The 20,423-nt window shown below is 46.1% G+C and overlaps 1 protein-coding gene and 1 non-coding gene across 4 annotated transcripts; both read right to left on the bottom strand.

Annotated features, from left to right (window-relative positions):
• Window positions 1-354: 354 nt before the first annotated feature.
• On the bottom strand, window positions 355-6,986 carry LOC136487541 (uncharacterized). 3 transcript variants are annotated; one of them, XM_066484660.1, is made up of 8 exons: window positions 6,312-6,986; window positions 6,020-6,088; window positions 5,850-5,906; window positions 5,700-5,774; window positions 4,863-5,240; window positions 4,643-4,780; window positions 4,287-4,520; window positions 355-2,236 (listed from the first exon to the last, which is right to left on the bottom strand). In XM_066484660.1, exons 1-8 carry the CDS (start codon window positions 6,798-6,800, stop codon window positions 1,844-1,846), a joined length of 1,833 nt encoding a protein of 610 aa, XP_066340757.1. In that variant the 5' UTR covers window positions 6,801-6,986; the 3' UTR covers window positions 355-1,843. The 3 variants fall into 3 exon arrangements, with proteins under 3 accessions (XP_066340757.1, XP_066340759.1, XP_066340756.1); XM_066484662.1 differs by having other exon boundaries at window positions 4,863-5,237; XM_066484659.1 differs by having other exon boundaries at window positions 4,863-5,252; window positions 6,312-6,985.
• A 127-nt stretch (window positions 6,987-7,113) lies between these two features.
• TRNAA-UGC (transfer RNA alanine (anticodon UGC)) lies at window positions 7,114-7,186 on the bottom strand. Its single transcript has one exon. It is a non-coding gene; the product is annotated as a tRNA-Ala (tRNA).
• Window positions 7,187-20,423: the final 13,237 nt, after the last annotated feature.

The raw sequence follows: 20,423 nt of genomic DNA, 5'->3' as shown, positions 1-20,423 counted from the left end.
ACTGATAAGTTAAAGCTCGGAACAGCAGCTGCTCACACCTTGCATCTGCAACTTCACCTTTTCTATTTCCCTCCACATCGTTTCTTGACCAGAACTCAATTCTAGAATTGACATTGGAAATCGACTCGACGCTACTCCTATATGAAGTCTACACCTCAACAGACAACGTGGCATGTCCGCACTGAAGAAAAGTGATAACACGGTACATGCTATCATGTATCATTTTTTTTTTCTCGAACACGTAGAAGAGTTATGTATCATTATAGGGCCCATCATTATATTAAGATAAAAAAGGTAAAAACCCTTACAGCATCCAAACCAACACTCTAGTACAGGAAAAGAACACCTATTATCTATTAAGAACATAGAAAGGGGAAAAAAACCTACCCTGGGCTTCCTTCAATTTTTCAGTCCATAGATGTGCTCAGGACCTTTTCTCCATAGCTATGAGGACAAAGTGGGTAATGGGCTTCAACTCTGTTCTGGTTAGACAGATGGTTACATGGCCGAAGCTAGCTTATGTGTACAACAGATCTACAGTAATGTGTTGCTGACTGCTGCTAGCTTATGTGTTACATGTCCATAATAATATTTAGCACCACGAGTCTTTGCAATAGTATCCAACAGAAGAGCCAAGAAAAGAACTGTTCAGGAGGCACTCACTAATAATGCGTGGGCGAGATATATCCAGGGGGCTCTGGCTGGGAAAGTCATGGATGAATATCTGACCTTATGGGATTTACTCTCTGAAGTGGGCCTGCAGCCAGAGATTGATGATACTCATATTTCATATTTGGAGGTTCTCTAGTGATGGCAAATACTCAGCAAAGTCAGCTTGCGAAAACCAGTTTCATGGAATGGTGGTCTTTAGCTCATGGGAGAGGATCCGAAAGAATTGGGCGCCTGGCAAGTGCCGATTCTTCATGTGGTTGGTAATCAGAGATAGGTGTTGGACAGCCGATTGCTTAGCAAGGAGGAATCTACCTCATCCTACAAGCTGCCCACACTGTGATCAAGCTCCTGAAAACATCAATCACCTTTTACTAGAGTGCGTCTTTGCCCGGAAGTTTTGGTTCAACATTCTACCAAGGGTTGGGTTGCAATCTCTCACCCCACAGCCAGAGGCAAATTCTTTTGAGGAATGGTGGGATCTTAGCGGCAGCTGTGTTCCTGATCTCATTCGAAAAGGGCTGAATTCTCTGATCGTCCTGGGTGCTTGGACGCTGTGGAACCATCGTAATCGATGTGTGTTTGATGAAGCCTCTCCCAGTGTCGCTAGAGCTTTGCTGTCGGTTAGTGATGAAAGTTTTCCCTGGGGTCTGGCTGGAGCTCGAGGACTCAATCACCTCCTCGCTTTAGTGCCAGATGGGGATTAGTGAGGCTTGATCTGTGGTCTTTTTTTTCCCCTTTGTTTGTTCTTAATAGGTGGCACATGCTATCAGCCTATCACTACAGACAAAACATCGGTAATAGCACGTAATGACTCGCAATGTTGATAACAATTAACAAACACTAGCGACAGAGATTTAATAAACAAAAATAAGTGGCAGTCTCGTCCCTTAACAATTCTTGCATCAACTGCTCAAACATCATGATCAGTTCTTCGTCCTATAGTGGTACATGGTGTAAATTATTCCCACAAAAAAAAACATGCAGGATCAGTACAGAAACATGATAAAAGGTTATAGCAGTCAGCAAAAAAAATCACATTTGCCAAGAAAAAAAAAACAAGCAGATGGACTACTATGCCCACTACACAAATACTTGCACAATGCTAGTCTCTTTATAATTACATCATGATATACGGAGTACTTAACTTCTTTGGACGTGGCTCTGTTCATTGTCAGAATGTTCTAATGTTACATATAACAAGCCCTCCATATTCTATTCGATTCTGAAAGGTCACCATATCCTTTAGTAAGTCCGGGTTAACTTTCTGTGAGGCATAGTCATCAGCAAAATAACTTGACCTTGTCTCTTTTAGCTCTCGGCTACTGTTTCCCCTTCCAAAATTCCCAAGGTATTGCCGAACATCACAGTTTTCAACCCTTTTTACTGGCTCATGGGTGAAAGAGAAACAAGAACTTCTGCTCCGTGGAGTGTCAAAGCCATCAGGATCATCACTGGAGATGCTCCTAATTTTCAAACCAGCGCCATTTGTGTGACTAAAGATAACACTGTCAGACACATCAGATCCAGTTGCGCTAATTGAGCACTGAGTTTGCTTGTCAGATTCCTGGGAGAAGGGGAAGGGGGGAATCAAAATTGCATTCTAACAAGATGCCAAGGATGATTTAGGGTGACGGTATCCTATAAATCTATACATCATACAGAAAGAACTAATATAGATAACCCTACAACATGAAAACAAGAGAAGGGTGACAACTATGAACTATGAAGGATGATATTTTGATTTATGACAACCAATCGATATATAACATAGTATGTTAGTAAATATGGTTTTCAGGATGATCCACAGCTCAGGTACTATTTCTATCTCATGGGACCACTGTAAGCTAGGTAAGAAACAGCATGTTTATATCCAAAATCAACTAAAGAGGTGTTCAAATTTTTTTCCCAAAAAAAAGGAGAAAATATATAGAACTTATGAATATAATATTGAGATTTTGTGGTGCTCCCCGTGATCCAGAACACTTCATTTGCTGGAGATCATATCAAGAAATAAGGATGCACAACATATCCCAAGAAAACTTCTGACTATAACTACAAAACGACCCTAGTTCTTTTCTCTCTCGCCCCCGCGTTGCTCCCCCGCGGGTGACACGGGCGGCCGCTCCCTCCCAAACCCTAGCAGCCGCCCCTTCCCTCCCCTCCCCCTGCCACGCCGCCGCCGGAGCTGGCCGCCGGCATGGCCACGCGGCTCGCCGGGATGGCGGTGGCGGGGATCCTCCTCTCCTCGTGATTTGGAGGCACAGGTGACAGCGAGCCGGCGGCTCTCCTTCCACACGGGCTGCGTGGAGCCCAGCGGATCCCCTTCTCCCTCGCCCGTCCCTTCCTCCAGACTTGGCGGCGGCGGCGGCATTGGCCCGGATCGCTGGATCGAGTCCTGGGCGTCTGGATCCGGTGTCCACGCGGCCGGATTTGGAGCTCCGGCGCCTGGATCCGGCACTCGGAGGGCTAGCGATGGCGGTGGCTGGCCAAGGCGGAGGCGGCGGCGACAGCAAAGGGTGTCGGCACCGGTGCTCTACTACCGGTTCTGACACCACTGGGCAGAGAGCGGCGCCCACGGGGGTGGGGCACATGTCTGGTGGTGGCTGACGTCGGGTCGCAGCGTCGGCAGCACGTGCCAAGAGCCGGCGACAGCGGACGGCTGAGGCGTTGGTCGCGCGGCGGTGTTTCGCGAGCAGCGGAGTCAGATCCGACTCCGCATTGCCCGGCCGGAGGGGGTGACGGCCGACGCAGCTATGCGGCTGCTGCGTGCAGCCGGCGCGTCGATGCCCCTCTGAAGGGGTTACTGTGGAGCGGTAGGACAACGGCGAAGGCAGTGATGGATGGCAAGGGGCCTTGCTTCTTGGCCCGACGTTCGTGCTAGAGGACTCCTTGGGCGAAAGCCTAGCGATGGCGACACCTGTGGGTGCCGCTTTCCCTGTTGGGGGCGTCATGTATCCCCTCTAGCACTATGATCCAAGGGTGAAAACCCGGTCCACTTTGGACATGCGACGGTGGCGCCATCGGCGTCGCTACCTTCCTGAAGGCATCGCGTTTGGATTTCGTCGTGGCCTCGATGTCTCCTCGGTGATTGTTCTTCGCTTCTTGGCGCCTCGATGACGCGTGGAGGCGGGTCTTGCTGCGAGAAGTCGAAGCTGCTGTGTCAGGGACGTGGCTCGACAACGATGACATGCGGCGAGCCCCCCACCTTCATCATAGGCTAGGGTCTGCTAGGGGTCGGCAAGCGCTGGAGGTGAGGCGTGTGGCTGTGATTGGAAGTTAGAGCTGCTCTTTGCGGGGTGCTTGAGCTTGGCAACAATGACCGGTTGCGGCCACTTGCTTCAGGCTCGTTGGTGGGTGGCTTGTGTGTGGACTGCCATGAGAAGTCGGAGCTGCTGGCGTCTTCAGCCATGCTCAGCAACGATGACCCATGGTAGTGTGCCGTGTTAGTGCTCAGCTGCGTCGTGTGGGTTGGTTAGCCTATCGGGTGCCCTTTTTGAAATCACGTTGGCTAGCCCTCTTGTACATAAATTCTTTCGTCTTAATTGAGCGGCAGAGCTCCTGCCTTTGTTTCAAAAAAAAAAACACCAAACACAGAGAAAAATCAATTCACTAACCTCATGATGGGCATGTTGATCAGCCGGAGTGTGGGGTTCTTGAAAGATTGATCTCCCTTTGTGGAAGAATCTACTATTGCTCTTTGGTGGCACATTCACAACTGAATTTGGTTGAGGGTCCTCAGGTGATGAGAAATCAGTGCTATCCATTGTTGAAATTGAAACACATTCCTCAAAATAATTCATTGCCTCTTCAGCTAAATGCCTTGACACTTTCAGTCTTTCTATGCTACTCTGTTAAAGCAGACATAACAGGTCAGCTCAAGATTGATTTATTGAATATTATCAAAACAAATCAATCTCTAGATGGAATATATAAATGGGTTCTACTGCTGTCTGGAATAGTAGATCTTTACCTTTCTTCTTGGCCGTTTTTTATGTGTCTCGGTAAAATTTGGAACTGTTACTATGCCCTTCAGCATTCTGCTCAGTTCTTGTTCCCGCTGTTCTTCAACTGCCAAATCTGCCCTAAGCTTTCGAGCACGTTCATGTGACTGCAATCCAGCAGTAAAAGGTTATAATTGATGACTACATTTAACTAAAGGCATGACACAGTTGGCACAATAGTTATCAGACCTGTTTGAGTTTTAATGTATATTCTGTTATGTCAGGAGCCAGCTCAGAGGTGTCAGGATCAAACTCAAGAGAAGCTTCCAATTCCCCCCTTTGCAGGTTTGCTCCATGGTGCCATATGTCTGAAACCAGCTCAGAAGCATCTGTATCAAACTCAAGAGAAATTTCCATTTGCTCCCAGTGCTGTTTTGCTGCACTGTTCCTGGACTCAGAAACCAGCTCAGCAGCATCTGTGTCAAAATCAATAGGGATTTCCACAATATTTTTCTTTCCATATTCTGTCACATAATCACTTATGTCAGAGATAAACTCAGCAGAATCTGGATCGAACTCAGGAGGAATTTCCAGAACTGGATCCACTGGTACAGTTGAATGGTTCTGCTGCCAAATGGTCTATGGTCAAAGAAGAATAGTAGCATCACTAACAACTTAGCATAAGGGAATAAAATATGAATGAAAGCTCCAGACAGAATATAGTAGAGAAAAACAGGAAAGTTTTTTCCTCAAAGATCAAAAAACAGTAAAGTAAAATTCAAAGCAAAAGCTGGAAATAAAGGCTACCTTTTCTCCTTTACAAAGGGAAAGCAGGACTAGCCAAATATTTCTAAAAACACATTTTCAACCTGACAATATTTTATATTATATTGAAAGAGACCATGCTGTGAACTCAGACAAACACAAGTGGGCAGCATAATGGCATATGCATTGCAATAACGCTAGAAAAGGAAAATTGCATAAGCACACATAAATGTTCAAAAGTAATCTTTTTTAAGAGTTCATAGCTACACCAATAAATTGCAACAACAATAGCTTTTACACGAGAAATTCACTAGTTCTTACATGCTGGAGATGGCCAGGTGAAGAAACAACAGTGCTAGACTCTGAATGGGTAGCTTCATCCATTTGCCGGCACCCCTGTGTACAATAAACACTAGTAGTCACTCACATATTCATGTTGCCAGTAAATCCCCACGAACTATTTTCACCTACCGCTACGGTTGTTGACACCTGGGATGAACAACTTGCATCAGTTCCCCGATGCTTGCCCTGCGAGGTGTGTAAATTTATGAGAATACAAGTTCCTTTGAAGTACAAATAGTTATGTCACGCAGCATATACACACATAAACCATCTAACATTCAAAACCAGAGTAGAGATACCTCTGGAACTGAATGCCAGCTCCTCCATGACTGCAATTTCCTTGCGACATCCCTGGTTTCTGCATCGGTCTGTCAGATGTAAGAAAGACAAAAACTTCAGATTAATTGGCATTCCCTGATGTCAGTCAGGAGATAGTGCAGATTGAGTGTCAGATTAGTCTATATGTCCACACTTTAGTACTGCTTGGACCATAAATAGAAAGGGGAAAACATGGAAAGTTTATATCGAAAAGCGGGAGCTTTTCTTGACACGCAATTTCCGGGTGAAACGTGAAGCAGAGAGTAGACTGACATCAGAGCCCCGGTAGGTGCGTGCGTCGTCGGCCACCGACCGCGCCCGCGAAGCCCTCCTCCCGCCGATATCGCCAGCAGAGTCCGCCACCGACGACACCGAGGCGGTGTGCCGCCGCTGCGGCGGCGCGACGGAGGCCGACCGCGCCCTCCCTCCGCCGCCGCGCTCCCCGCCCTTGAGCCGCGGCTCACGCCCTCTCTCCCGCCCCGCCACATCCCCGCGGGAGGAGCTAGCACCAGCACCACTAGCAGCCGCGCCGGGGGGCGGCGGAGGTGGCGAGGCGGACGGGGAGGCCGCGGAGTCGAAGAGCGGGTTGGTGCGCGTGTTGGCGTAGTCCTCGTGGGCGGCGCGGGGCCGGGGCGCCGCGCTGACGGAGCGCGAGCGGGTGCGGCGCGGGCACGGCGGGGGGTCGGAGCGGGAGGAGGTGGTGGTGGTAGTGGTGGCGTGGAGGGCGCGGCGCGTGGTGGACTTGAACGCCGCCGACGCCATCCGCGCGCGCCGGCGGTTGTCCGAATCGGCACGGCTGGCGGCGGGGGCAGGGGGAGGGGGAGGAAGCGACAAACGAAGCGGCGAGGATGGAGATGGAGGGAAATGCGAAAAGAACGGAGCGGCGGGAGAAGTCGAAGGCGAAGCTGCTGCGCTGCTGATAATGGCGGGGGCCAGGGGTGGGTGCCGTGTCGTGTGCCTGGCTGAGGATGACCTGTGGGCCAGGTCACCGACGGCGGCAGGGGAGAGGAAGGGCAAAAAAAAGGGCTAAAAACGATGACAACAACAAGGAACAAAAAAAAAATATAGAAATGGATGGAGATGCGGGGGATCGAACCCCGTGCCTCTCGCATGCAAAGCGAGCGCTCTACCATTTGAGCTACATCCCCGGGACGTAATTTCGTGTACACAAAATATATATGAATTAATAAAACAATATAACATTTCAGGAAACCGCTTTAGGAAGCAAAATTCAAAGCGGTATCTTTACATCATGCATAGATTAACAGTCTACCAGTTCAAATACATCCCTGAGTTCCTTTAGATTTTCACCGTTAAAAGTACCAAACATTAATTGGGGATGGGACACATAGGTTAACACTCTAAATGAGCACATGCATGCCCAGTTGTAATTTGGTTTTGCAATTATGAATTGATTTTATGATTTTCATGGAGTAGAGATAAGAAGGAATATAAACCGTAAGAGCAAGGGACAATTTCCATTTATGTTTTCCACTACAAATCACTTTGTACCGTTTAAATTTAGTCATGGAATATTTGAATACAACTTCGTCATGCATAGACTACACAGACTACAAGTTGAGCTACTATAAAATATTTGATGATTTTATTTGTCCTGGAAGAGAAACAAAAGAAAATAGTTTAATTTTGTTGGCGTTGCCAACTAATTGAGATACATGGCCAACTCTAGTTTAAATTTTGCAAATTGAGCTACATACATATCTATCTTCTATTTTGTGGTTTCCTATAAATTATTTTACTATATAATGGAACTGAAATACGAAGAATAAAGTTGTTGTAGTTAAAGATTTGAGGAACCGAACCCTGTATATATACAATGCGTTGATTAACAAACAACCAATTGGGCTATATATATCTAAACAAAAAGACGTCCCAACTCTTGTTAGTTTTGCACGATAATAATACATTTCTTTCGTGTTCGTTTTGCACTGCACTAATAAATCAGATAATTTGTAATTGTCGTTGATAACTAAAGCATAATAACAGTCCAGGGAATCATCATCACAAGTTTCCAGCTGCTTTCTATCATTGATTTCTCCGACAACAACAATAATAATATCCTATATATATGTAGGATATATAAGATGAAAATGATGCCATAGATATGATACGTATTCTAACACTACTATAAAAACTTTTTTAGGAACATGACCATTTTTACGACAGAGGTGGCTCTTGATTGAGCCGCTTCTGTAATGTCTTGTGATATAATCCGCCTCTGTAGATGCATCTTCGGAAGCGGCTCGATATCCAACCGTCTCTACAATAGGCTCGATAGAGGCAGCTAGAGTTATCAACCGCCGCTGAAAATACTATCATTTTCAGAGACCGCTGGTAACTCTAGCCGCCTCTATAGAGCTAGTTATAGAGACGGTTGGATAGCGGCCGCCTCTAGTTCTGCTATATGTAATATGACCCTCGCTCACTCTGCATCCTCCTCTCCCAAACCGTCACCCACTCCGCCTCCTCCTCTCCTCCAAACCCTCGCCTCCTCCTCTCTAAACCCCATCGTCGCCTCCATCTCCCCTCGCGTGTGTGGCAATGTCCGGCTGCCACGGCTGGAACGCAAAGACACAGGCACGCAACACCAAAGGGCGGTTTTCCCCCTCAGGCGGTGGCGCCAACGGCAACGGCTGGATTGTGGTGCATGGTAAGGTGTTCTACCTTATCGACTCTAAGGCAAGCCGTCCGTCATGCGTCCTCCGCTGGACGAGGCAATGGTGCGGTTGCGGCGAACCGCACCGCCGGGCGGGGCAATGGATCTATGATGGCGACCCCTACCGTCGTGCAGGGCAGAGGTGCGGTGGCGTCGACCCCTGCCACAAGGTAGGGCAGAGGCGTGGTGGCGCGGACCCCCGCTGTGCACGGCAAAGGCGCCAACTCGAAGGATTTGTTGTTGTCTCTCAAGAAGCGTCCTTTGAGCGTTGGAGTCAAAAGGTCACCGACGCCCGACGGCGATGAAAGCCGATGGACGGTGCTCAGGTAAGAAGATAGTGTAACATCTGAAAAAATAATTAACTTAGTGTCTCTTGGTCTTAGTGGGCTTAGAGTAGAGAAAAAAGGGCATAATTAGGGTCGGACCTAGAGAATTGGAGATAGACAAAAGCTCTACCAGTTGAGCTACATCCCCAATTTTGTTCAATTTGCCACTACAAATTATTTTAAATTTTATTTAATCTTGAAAGATGTATTAATAAAAAATAATAATTGGAGATGCCAGTTGAGCTACATCCCCAATTTGGTTCAATTTGCCACTACAAATTATTTTAAATTTTATTTAATCTTAGAAGATGGATTAATAAAAAATAATAATTGGAGATGCGAGGAGTTGAACTCATACCTTTTTCATGCATAAACAAACACTCTACCACTTGAGCTACATCCCCAATTTTTTCAAATTGCCACTACAAGTTATTTAAATTTGATTTAATCTTGGAAGATAGATTAATAAAAAAATAGTAATTGGAGATGCGAGGAGTTGAACCTCGTACCTTTTTCATGCACAGACAAATGCTCTACCAGTCTAGCTACATCCCCAATTTTGTTCAATTTGCCACTATAAATTTTAAATTTGATTTAATCTTGGAAGATAGAATGCCCTAGAGGGCTCGGGGGAGTCGTCCTCTGCTGGACAGGACAATGGTGCATTGGCGGTGATCCGTGCTGCCAGGCGGGGCAACGGATCTGCGATGGCGACCCCTACCGTCGGGCAGGGAAGAGGTGAAAGGTCCTTGTTTAGTTTTAGTAATTGAGTGACAACCTTAGGTGGACTAATATGTGTTTGAGTGAGATACACAGGTGATTAGTCTACAAGTACATCATGTGTGAGCAACCTATGCCATGGAGGTGAAATGGCTTGGATATATTGCAAGGCTCACACATGTGATGAAGGAGCTCATTATATATGAGACATGACATGGAGTCATGTGACTAAGGTGGAGAAGATCAAGATGAGGCTTGGCTTGATGGACCGGTTGCAAGAGTGAAGGGCAAGTTAGAGGCTTTAAAGCACTAGACCACGTGGTGGGATGCTTGAGCAAAGACTTGGCGCCGATGGATTGATGCAACGGTGAAGAGCAAGTGAGGTCAAGATTGATGAACCAATAAGGTCATATGATGATATGAAGTGGATCATATCATTGTTGATCGTGTTGGTGCATGTGTTGCGTCGACATTGGAGAAGATGGAATAGAATGCGCAAGGCAAAGGTGTAACCTATAGGGCATTTGATTTCACCGGTCATAGGTGTGTAGATAAGTTTATGACTGGGTTTAGGATAGATGGCCATACTATCAAGAGGGTCAAACTTGTTTGCATATCGGTCATCTAGTGCCACTCGAGTGATCTAACTTTGCATCGTTGCTAGGATCGAGTGGCATGACAAGTTGAGTGGCTAATCCTTTAAAAATGATTGTGAAAATGCTAACACACATGCACATAGTGGTGCACATTTGCTAAGGAGAAGTTGTTGGAGTTGAATTAGATCAACTTGGAGAAGAGAGAAAGGTTTTTCGGTGTGCTCCGAACTATGCGATGGCTATTGGATTGGAATTCTACGATGACCCATTTTACTTTAGATCAAATTTACTAGTGGGTTGTGTAGCCCTATGAGTAAGCTTTCCAAAATGTCTAAGATCATCGAATTCAGAGTTCAAAGCTAAGAGTTATAGCCATTTTAGCGATGAAAGATCTACGACCGGACTCTGCGACCTGCGCGTCGGGTCAGCACCTGCGAGTCCGGTCAGTGTTTTTAACGTGAGGAAGAGTGACCGGACACACGGAGATTCTAGTCAGTGATGACCTGACGCATCCGATCATCAAAATAGCTCTCTGGAACCTCTCTGGAAGTGACCGGACTCTGTGAGAGTCGAGTCCGGTCATAGGAGAAAGGTGAGTCCGGTCAATTGTGTAGAAACGCTTTGGTAACTGGTCTCGGCCTTGGCGCGTCTGGTTGATGGACCTAGGCACGTCCGGTTAGGAGTATGCGCATGCAGGAGCTAGCCGTTGGTGAGCAACGGTCATCTTCGAATGGCTAGTACACGTGGTACACGAGGAGCGACCGAACTCTGTGACCTGCGCGTTCGGTCACTGTGATCTACGAGTCCGATCAGTGCGAAAAGTGCACAGTGAAGGGGGTAACGGCTATTTTAGCCCTTGGGTCTATAAAAGGAGTGTGTGGCCATCATTGACACATGCTTAGCACCCTTGGGACTTAGTGTCCATGCTTGGGGAGTGCTAGGAGAGCCTCTAACTCACTTGTGCACATAGTGGTTGCATCCGATTGCGAGTGAGTATGATTCTAGTGCGATTGCATCGTGAGGTTGCATCGAGTGGCACTAGGTGATCGAGTTGCAAGTCGGTGGTGCTTGTTACTCTTAGAGGTTGCCACCTCCTAGATGGCTTGGTGGTGGTCTTCGTCAAAGCACGTAAAGAAGATTGTGCGGTGCTCCGGAGAAGTGGTTGTGAGGGGTATTGTGCTCACCTGCGGGTTCCACGAAGAGCAACTCTAGTAGAGTGAGACGCGAAGGGTGACAAGTGGTCCGGCTAGGTCAAGTGCTAGAGCTTGTGGTAAGCACTCCTCATGGGAGAGTGTGACTTGCTGGTCACCGCTAGCAAGAGGACCGACGGCAACCTTGGAGCTTGTCTCAACGGGGACTAGCGTGTTGGCAAGCATGTGAACCTCGAGATAAAAATCATCGTGTCATCCTTGTCTTCCTGTTGGTTTGCAATCCCCTTACACAAGCTTGCAATTGCTTTCATATACATTGTGCTTGTGTAGTTGCTCTTGTAACTAGTTGACTTGTGTAGCTTGCTAGTTACCTTCTTGCTTGTGTAGCATAGAAGTAGCTTCCTTGCGTGACTAATTCGGTTTGAGTAACATTGTTAGTCACATTGCTTAGTTTGTGTAGCTAAGTAATTTGTGCTCTATAATTTGTCTTGTGTAGCCTTGTTATTGAGCATTGCTAGTGAGCTTAGGTGGCTTTGTGCTTTTGCTTCCCTAGTTTGTGTAGGAGCTCCCCGGTTACCAAAGTACTAGTGCATATGTTTGTGTGACCTTACTCTAAAATTGATTAGGTGAGCTCTAGCTAGCCCGGCACCTTTGTTGCCTAATTAGGATCTTTGTAAGATGCTTGTGAACATAGAAAGAGGGGTGTAGTCTTGGCTAGACCGATAGTTTTAATTCCGCATTTGTTTCGGTTAGCCGGCGCGATTAATTTTAGAAAGACTATTCACCCCCTCTAGTCCGCCATCTCGACCCTACAAGAGGTGCAGTAACGTCGACCCCTACCGCCGTGTGGGGAAGAGGCATGGTGGCATGGACCCCCACCGGGCACGGTGTAAGTGCAATCAAGCCTTAATTATGGGTTTTGGTGATAATGACCACACGATTAGAGAACTAATGAGATTTATCGAGTTGATAAACAAGTAAAATAAAAAGGAGGATAATACATATGATGGTGGAGTCCCCAATTACAAAAGGACGTGGCAACCGACTCAAAAGCGTTCAAATTCTCTCATATTTGATATTGAGTTTAGGATATGCTGCACTATAAAGAGGGATGCAAATCTAGGTAGTCTAAAGAAGATAGAGTATTCAAGTATAAAATTAAAATCAATTGAGAGACACTCTATCACTCACGAGCATTTAGGAATAGGGCTTAGTTTTTCCTCTCTGTCGGTAGTATCGACTCGAGTCGGTAGTACCGGTACCCGGTGCCGTCTTCTGATTAGCGCGCCCATTGTCAGTAGTACTGGCACTAACCGATAGTACTGACGTGTGGCAGAACCGCCTGAATTAACATACCTTCGGAGGCGCTCGTCTTCCACCAGACACTAAGCATCCCGAAAGCAAGATACATCGGGCAGATTCCGCCGAGCACACCCCAAGGGAGAACTCGAATAATCCATGTTTTTCCTCTAGGATCCAATAATGAGAACGAGTTTACAATACTTAGTCTATTTTATACAACCAAAGTTCTTATAAATACCTTATTACAGTACTAAGTTCAGAGTGCGGAATTTAAACAGCGGAATTACAATAAACATCTAACGATAGAATACAAGAATCCGTCTGTGCCCACAAGAAGAATCCTCCACACAACAGCTACTCTTCAAACTGCACCTGCAACAGGGGTAAATAAACCCTGAGTACACGATATGCTCGTAAGACTTATCTGACTAGTGGGAATAATTTTCCGACTCCAAAGGATATGATAAGCTTTATGGGTTGCTGGGTTTACTTTTCGCAAAAAGCATTACTACTAGTGGATCCTTATGTATGTTTCTTATTAGCAATCATGGTTAGTTCATTATCTAGCCATTCTATGTAAGCACCTGTTCTACTTTCAAGCAAGAGTTGAGCAAACAGATCCATTTCACCATCTTTTATCTTTCAGTTCTTACTATAGTGCTAGACTATAGACAAGCCATACCGGATTACCTGATGATTCACGAATCAATATGCCTAGCTGGGTACCCCAAAACACATGCCCCACTTATACCCTAGGCACAAGTAGGACCAACCCACCACTCTCCGGTCAAGGGGTCTAGGTCCCTGTCCAAACTTGGACTCCAAGCCCCCACACCTAAGTTCTAGACTCAGTGTGGTACTTAGACCTCCACCATCCCCACCTCCAATCAGTCAGTCTGGAAAAGAGCCAAAACCCATGACAAGAGAGCAACGAGCATTTCCTGCTACCATAAACAAGTACGTGCTCAGGATAATAAGTCTGTGACTTGTCTAGAACACAATGCAATGGTCGGTTCTTAACCGACACAGATAGGAAAAATAGTGTAACCAAGCTATGCCCCGTTGGCCACGGGACAAACCCCTTACACCCACTAATACCCGTACCATATCCCTACCCGGTCTCCATTTTTCCTTTCACCATTTTATCATGAGAGTGATAATAATAATCACCTATTATGAGTAACGACAGGTTACTCATGCTATCGAAAAACCTAAGCATAACAGCTACTTGACCTAAGCTAGTAGGACTCATAGGTAGATATATCTATGCATGTAGTTTCAATATAACTCCTATAACATAAATACACATCATATATATATTTCCAGTGATTATTCAAAATAAGGGTTATGCACCGAGGCTTGCCTTAGGTAGGCACGGTGTCAGCTCAGTCAGTCAGTGGCGGCTCTAGGATCTCCTCCTGCATGAGGATCTCCTCCTCATACTCTTCAATCACCTCCTCATACTCCTGCTTGCCCGCGGTCATGAACTCCACCAACGCGTTCTCTACATGCATGCAATAATGATGCAACACTCAATATTAAGGCAACAACAGTTCTTAAAGTAAGAATACATCTACTAAGCCACTAAGCTAGCTCTAATGACTAAGATACCGAGCTAATCACCATTCCCATCAAACCAGCAGAGTTTCGTCTATAAGTGCTACTTAGCAACTAAAATATATTCTTACTCTTATTAATAATTTCCTATATACTACAATAAGGAGTACTTAGCTACCATATTTCTCAACATATTCTAAGGCTACAAAAATTATAGTGAGTTCATAATAATACAATAAACCTACTGTAAAAATTTCATGGTCAAAGCTATTACCAATTTACCATAAAAATTCCTACAAATATTAATCTAAATAATGCTAACCTTTCCTAAATAAATTAATGGACCTAACATTCTCACATATAAATGTAAACTAACTACATCAATAGATAGATCACATTTTTATGAACCTAACAAATTTTGTTTCACTATTTTTGGACATCTATAGAATTTACTATAATTTCTCAAAGTTCAGCTCATAATCTAAATTAGAAAAACACTAACTAGTTCTTTTCATAAAAAGAAAAGGGCAAAAGAGCCCAGTGCGGCCCAACACGGGCTCGGCCCGTGTGTGAAAGCGGCCCACGGTGAAGGAGCTCGCGCTCGCCAATAATCTTACAAAAAAGACCCTACATTTTCCCAAAACCACACCCAGGTCCTAGCACTATTCCCTACCCTCACTAACACTCTTCACTTACCCCCCCTACACTTAATCGAATTTCCACGCACACGTCCAAAGGGACTGAGCACGCGGTGACGTGGTGCACGGCGGCACAGGCGGCCACGCCGACCACCAGAGACGCACGCCGTTCCATCCAGCGGGCCGACCACCACCCTAGACCTAATCGGCAACACTAAGCGGCCACAGGAGCAGTGGGACTCATAGGCGAGTGGAGCCACGGCATGCAGCCGGCCGTGAGGGCGACGCAACCACTCCGGCGACACAAGACCACTGCGGGATCAACCGTCCGGCGCATGAGCACCAGGAACTTACTATAGACCTGGCCATAGGGTTGGTTGAAATGCAAGAAGGCAGTGACAGGACAACCATGAATGACCGGACAGTCATGGTGGCGCTCTGTACGAGCACGCCCGCGACGGTGGCGCGGGGCAGCAGCAGCGGCTGAGTGGTAATGCGCGCTACAAAGGGGATGCTACGGCAGTGCTAGTGGCGTAACTTGAAGAACCAAGGAGGTTGCATGGAAGGAGTAATTCGGGGCGACCCCAAATCGGCCATAAGATGGTCGGCGAAGGGGAAAGCTCTGATTCGGCTTGGCGGCTTCCTAAATCAAGGCGAGACGTGACTGGGTGGATAGAGGACTTTAAGGCAGGGTCAGAGGTGCCAAGCAATAGGCGGAGGTGACCTCACCCTGCTGAATGGCCGTGGCGTCACGACGGCGAGTGCGACAAAGGAACAGGAAAGGTGGTGGTGGCTCGTCTCGGCACAACGCGGGTTAAGGTGGAGTGCGCGTTGCGAAGGGGATGCTAAGGCGATGCTAGTGGCGTAACTAGAAGAACCAAGGAGGTTGCGTGGAAGGAGTAATTCGGGGTGACCCCAAATTGGCCGTAAGATGGTCGACGAAGGGAAAGCTCTAATTCGGCTTGGCGGCTTCCCGAATCAAGGCGAGATGCGACTGGGCAGACAGAGGACTTCAAGGCGGGGTCAGAGGCGCCAGGCAATAGGCGAAGGTGACCTCGCCCTACCGAATGGCCGTGGCATCATGACGGTGAGTGCGACAAAGGAACAGGAAAGGAGGGGGGCAGCTCGTCTCGGCACGATGCGAGTTAAGGCAGGTGGTTGGGGGAGCTATGACCAGGCGACGACACGGTGCACGCGAAAGCGCAATAGCGACCAACACGGCCATGTGCCATTGCAGTGCACATGCGCACATGCGTGCACAGCAATGCCCATAGACTGGCGGACGCGATGGCAGTGAGCAGCCATGCGCGCAACAGCGGCCAGAGCTGCAGCGGTGGGGGCGGCGCGAAGGCAGAGGCAGCAGCAGCATCGCAGTAAGGGAAGAGGGCGACGGGGCGTGCATAGGGCAGCGGCGACTAGGGCTAGCCCGGCCAGCAGCTAGCAGCTGTGGCCGGCTAGCCAGCGGCAGCAGCTGGCCGAGGTCAGCCAAAGCCAAGCCAAGCAGGCCCAAAGCTACTACGCATGAAATTTAAAGCGTGTATAAAAACTAACCTAACTCAATTTAGGTTTCCCCCATCCAAACCCTGACATAGGTGATCTATAGGGCTATCAACTAATGCCAAAACATGGTACCCTCTTTTAGCCAAATTAACATGAATTAACTCTCAATGATAGCATTGCCTTTACATTACTCGACATAGAGAAATTCTAGAGTTTGAAGCTAGATTTAATTTCGAATTCAATTTCCAAACTATTACCAATACTAGCTAGAAGTATTATTTTTCTAAAGCAAGAGTTGCATTATCATCTACAAAGTTTGTACCTCAAACTTTATTAAGGTGCCACACATATGTTTTATAATATTTTTGCTCAATAAAAATTGGTTTACAACCCTACTTGATAATTACACGAATCATGGAACAACTTTCCGATTAACATTCTATTGATCCTTCTACGTTACGACACTTCATCTACTCATTTCACCACATGCATTAACACACAAATATGATGCTCATGGCATGTTTTAGTAGATGCTTTACGGTGTAACACTGATGGTGTTACACGACGAGCCCTGTTTCTAAGCCTCGCCCACCATCGGTACTACCGGTGCCGACAGACTTTGGTTCTTAGCCACGGCTAGCATCGGTAGTACCAGGGCTAACCGGTAGTACCGACGTTGCTCTGAATGGTCATTTTTCCTTGGGGTATAAATATCAACCCGCACCCATTCTAACCGTTACTCCACTCATTCTACTCGACCAACCTAAAGCTCTCCTCTTCTCTCCCCTTTGCTCCTAGCTTCAAATCTTGGAAGAGATTGAGTTGAGAGAAGGGATTTGGTGAGAGAAACATCGATTCAAAGCTTGAGCACTTGATTTCTTCGTCAAGCCGGTTGGATTTGCGTTTGTTACTCTTGGAGCTTTGCCCCTAGCCGGCTAGGCATTGCCCAAGAGCTCTCGATCTATGGGAGAACCTTGGGAAGTTTGTATCACCCTCGATTTTCTAGTGAAGAACTCAAGTTTACCATTGTGGTTGCTTGAGAGAGGCAATGAGGTGAAATAGACTCCAACCTTAGTGGTCACCTCAATAATGAGGACATAGGCAAGACTTAGTGGCGAGCTAAACCTCGGAATAAATCCTTGTGTTCCGCGTGCTGGTTGTTGTGATTACTTGAAATTACTTGTTTTTTTGTTGTCTCTTTCTCAAGCTATTTCTTAGGTTTTGGTCCCGATCTACAAATTGGTGGCGCTCCAAGGTCAAGGGGGTACATGGACAGCTTCATCTATCCATAAGGAAGTGGGGTAATTCGTAGATCTAAATTTGAAGTTGATTGATATCAATTTTCGTAGCTCTCCTACTGGGGTCAATACTACCGACGCTTGGCATCGGTACTACCGATTAATGTCAACACTACCGACAGTTACTGAACTGCCGTGTTGAGTTATTGTTGAAGATTTTTCTAGGCCTATTCACCTCCCTCTAGGCTAGCGGGGATCCTTCTGCACGACAAAGGCGCCAACTCGAAGGATTCGTTGCCATCCCTCAAGAAGTCGGGTCCTTTGAGCGCTAGAGTCAAAAGCTCGGCGACGGACGAAAGTCAGTGGATAGTGCTCAGGCAAGAAGATTGTGTAACATCCAAAAAAAAAATTAACTTTGTGTCTCTAGATTTTAATGGGCTTAGAGTAGAGAAAAAAGGGCCTATTACAGTCAGACCTGGAGAATTGGAGATAGACAAACGCTGTACTATCTAGTTGAACTACATCCCTAATTTTATTCAATTTTCCACTACAAATTATTTTCAATTTTATTTAATCTTGGAAGATAGATTAGTAAAGAATAATAATAATCGGAGACAAGAGGAGTTGAACCCCATACCTTTTTCATGCATAGATAAACACTCTACTAGTTGGGCTAAATCCCCAATTTTGTTCAATTTACCACTATAATTATTTTAAATTTTATTTAAAATTGGAAGATAGATTAATAAAAAAAAATAATTAGAGATGTAAGGAGTTTGAGCCCTGTACCTTTTTATGCATAGACAAACGCTCTACTAGTTGAGCTACATCCCCAATTTTGTTCAAATTGCCACTACAAGTTATTTTAAATTTGATTTAATCTTGAAAGATAGATTAATAAAAAACAAAAATGGGAGATTCAAGGAGTTGAACCCGTAGCTTTTTCATACGTAGTAGACAAACGCTCTACTAGTTGAACTACATCCCCAATTTTATTCAATTTGCCACTACAAATTATTTTAAATTTGATTTAATCTTGGAATATAGATTGCCCTAAAGGGCGTGGGGAGTCGTCCTCCGCTGGACAGGGCAATGGTGTGGCGACGGTGACCCGGCCGGCGGCCGCCAGGCAGGAAAATTGATCTGTGACGGTGACCCCTACCGTCGGGGGCGGGGTAGAGGTGCGGTGGCGTCGACCCCTGCCGCCAGGTGGGGCAGAGGCGCGGTTTTATTCATAACATTCATTTACCTTTTATGTTCAGTTAATGGCTCTCTTGTTGAGACACGCACTGATCAACTCTAACTGATGAAGATGATGACGATACTTCTGCAATGTTTTCAGTAAGCGAAGGATCTTTCATGAAATGTACTATTAGCCTTTCATGAAATGTACTATTAGCATCCTCTTGTTAGCCGTGGCCATTAACACTTGGTATTGAACTATTATTGATGGTTCATAATTGTCAGCTTTTTCTACTGCGTGCTGCTGGTTTCCTGCTACCATTCTAAGTACATTATGGCTTGGGCAATTAGCATCTTGCAGCGCCGCAGACAGAGACAGGTCAGTATCAATGTAACTGAGTGTAAAGATTCGTGGGATTCCTCCCCAGTTGATGCTTTGGATTTCGGTAGTGCGTTTTGCATGTCTTTGTCAGGCAGGGAGTAAGGTTCTCCGAGCCCTAATTGTCCTTGACAAACGGTGCTTCTTCGTATGGCTGTTTGGGTGGTTACTTAGCCCTGTTTGATCCCCTAGGCTAAACTTTAGTCTAGGACTAAAGATTAGCCCTTGAAAGTTTAGCCCCTTGACCTGTTTGGATACATGACTAAAAGATGCCTAAAAGGTGAAAGAGAGAGGAGAAAGAAAGAGAGTAAAATCTCATGTTAGCACTTTTAGCCCTCTTTAATCTACCTTGCAAGGGCTAATGAAGGGCTAAAGATAAGCCCCTCCATTTAGCCCTTCTGTTTGGATCCCTAGGGCTAAAAGATTGCTAAAAATGGAGGGCTAATCTTTAACCCTTGAATCCAAACAGGGCCTTAAAGTGCTCAATACAAATCTAACATGAACTCACCCTTTATTTAGACAAGCCGGATTACTCTGTTTTGCGGAACTAAACCCTCAAGATTTGGATACAAGTACTCCATAGCAACATGCAAATATTTGGGGAACATGACACACTGATTACCACGTCCGTGAAGCCGCTAACGCGCGTGCGTGCGACACACCGACGCGTTCTCTGTTTTGTCCGTTTGTATTGCTCCAAGAAACTGCATCGGCACAACTGTGCTGCAAAATTTGGAGGGCATCTCCAGTTCAAGGGGCAAACCGCTAGTTCATTTCGAAGCAGCTTGGTACAAGAGCCTCCTACATGCGTAAAATCATCAGGAAAAAAAAATGCTGTAAACCTGTAACAAAGGTACACTGGCAAAGCAACACAACATCAGGCCTTCTAGAAAGCTGTCATCATCTTGCCATTATGAGCTGTGACCAACTCCTTGGGCACATCAACTTTTTCCATGACACAGATCAATCTCCCAAAGCCAATGTAAAGAAGAGAAACCATGAAGACTTGAAAATCTAGTTTAAATTTCTAGGATCAAAACAACATGGAAAGTGAAAGTCTAGTTTAAATTTCACCAGCAGCAATTTTTATGAATCATCAATTCTTCCGCCCTAATTTCT

The sequence above is a fragment of the Miscanthus floridulus genome, chromosome 10 (assembly GCF_019320115.1).
Source record: "Miscanthus floridulus cultivar M001 chromosome 10, ASM1932011v1, whole genome shotgun sequence".
NCBI classification, from domain to species: domain Eukaryota; kingdom Viridiplantae; phylum Streptophyta; class Magnoliopsida; order Poales; family Poaceae; genus Miscanthus; species Miscanthus floridulus.
This window is presented reverse-complemented; position numbering and strand designations above follow the sequence as displayed.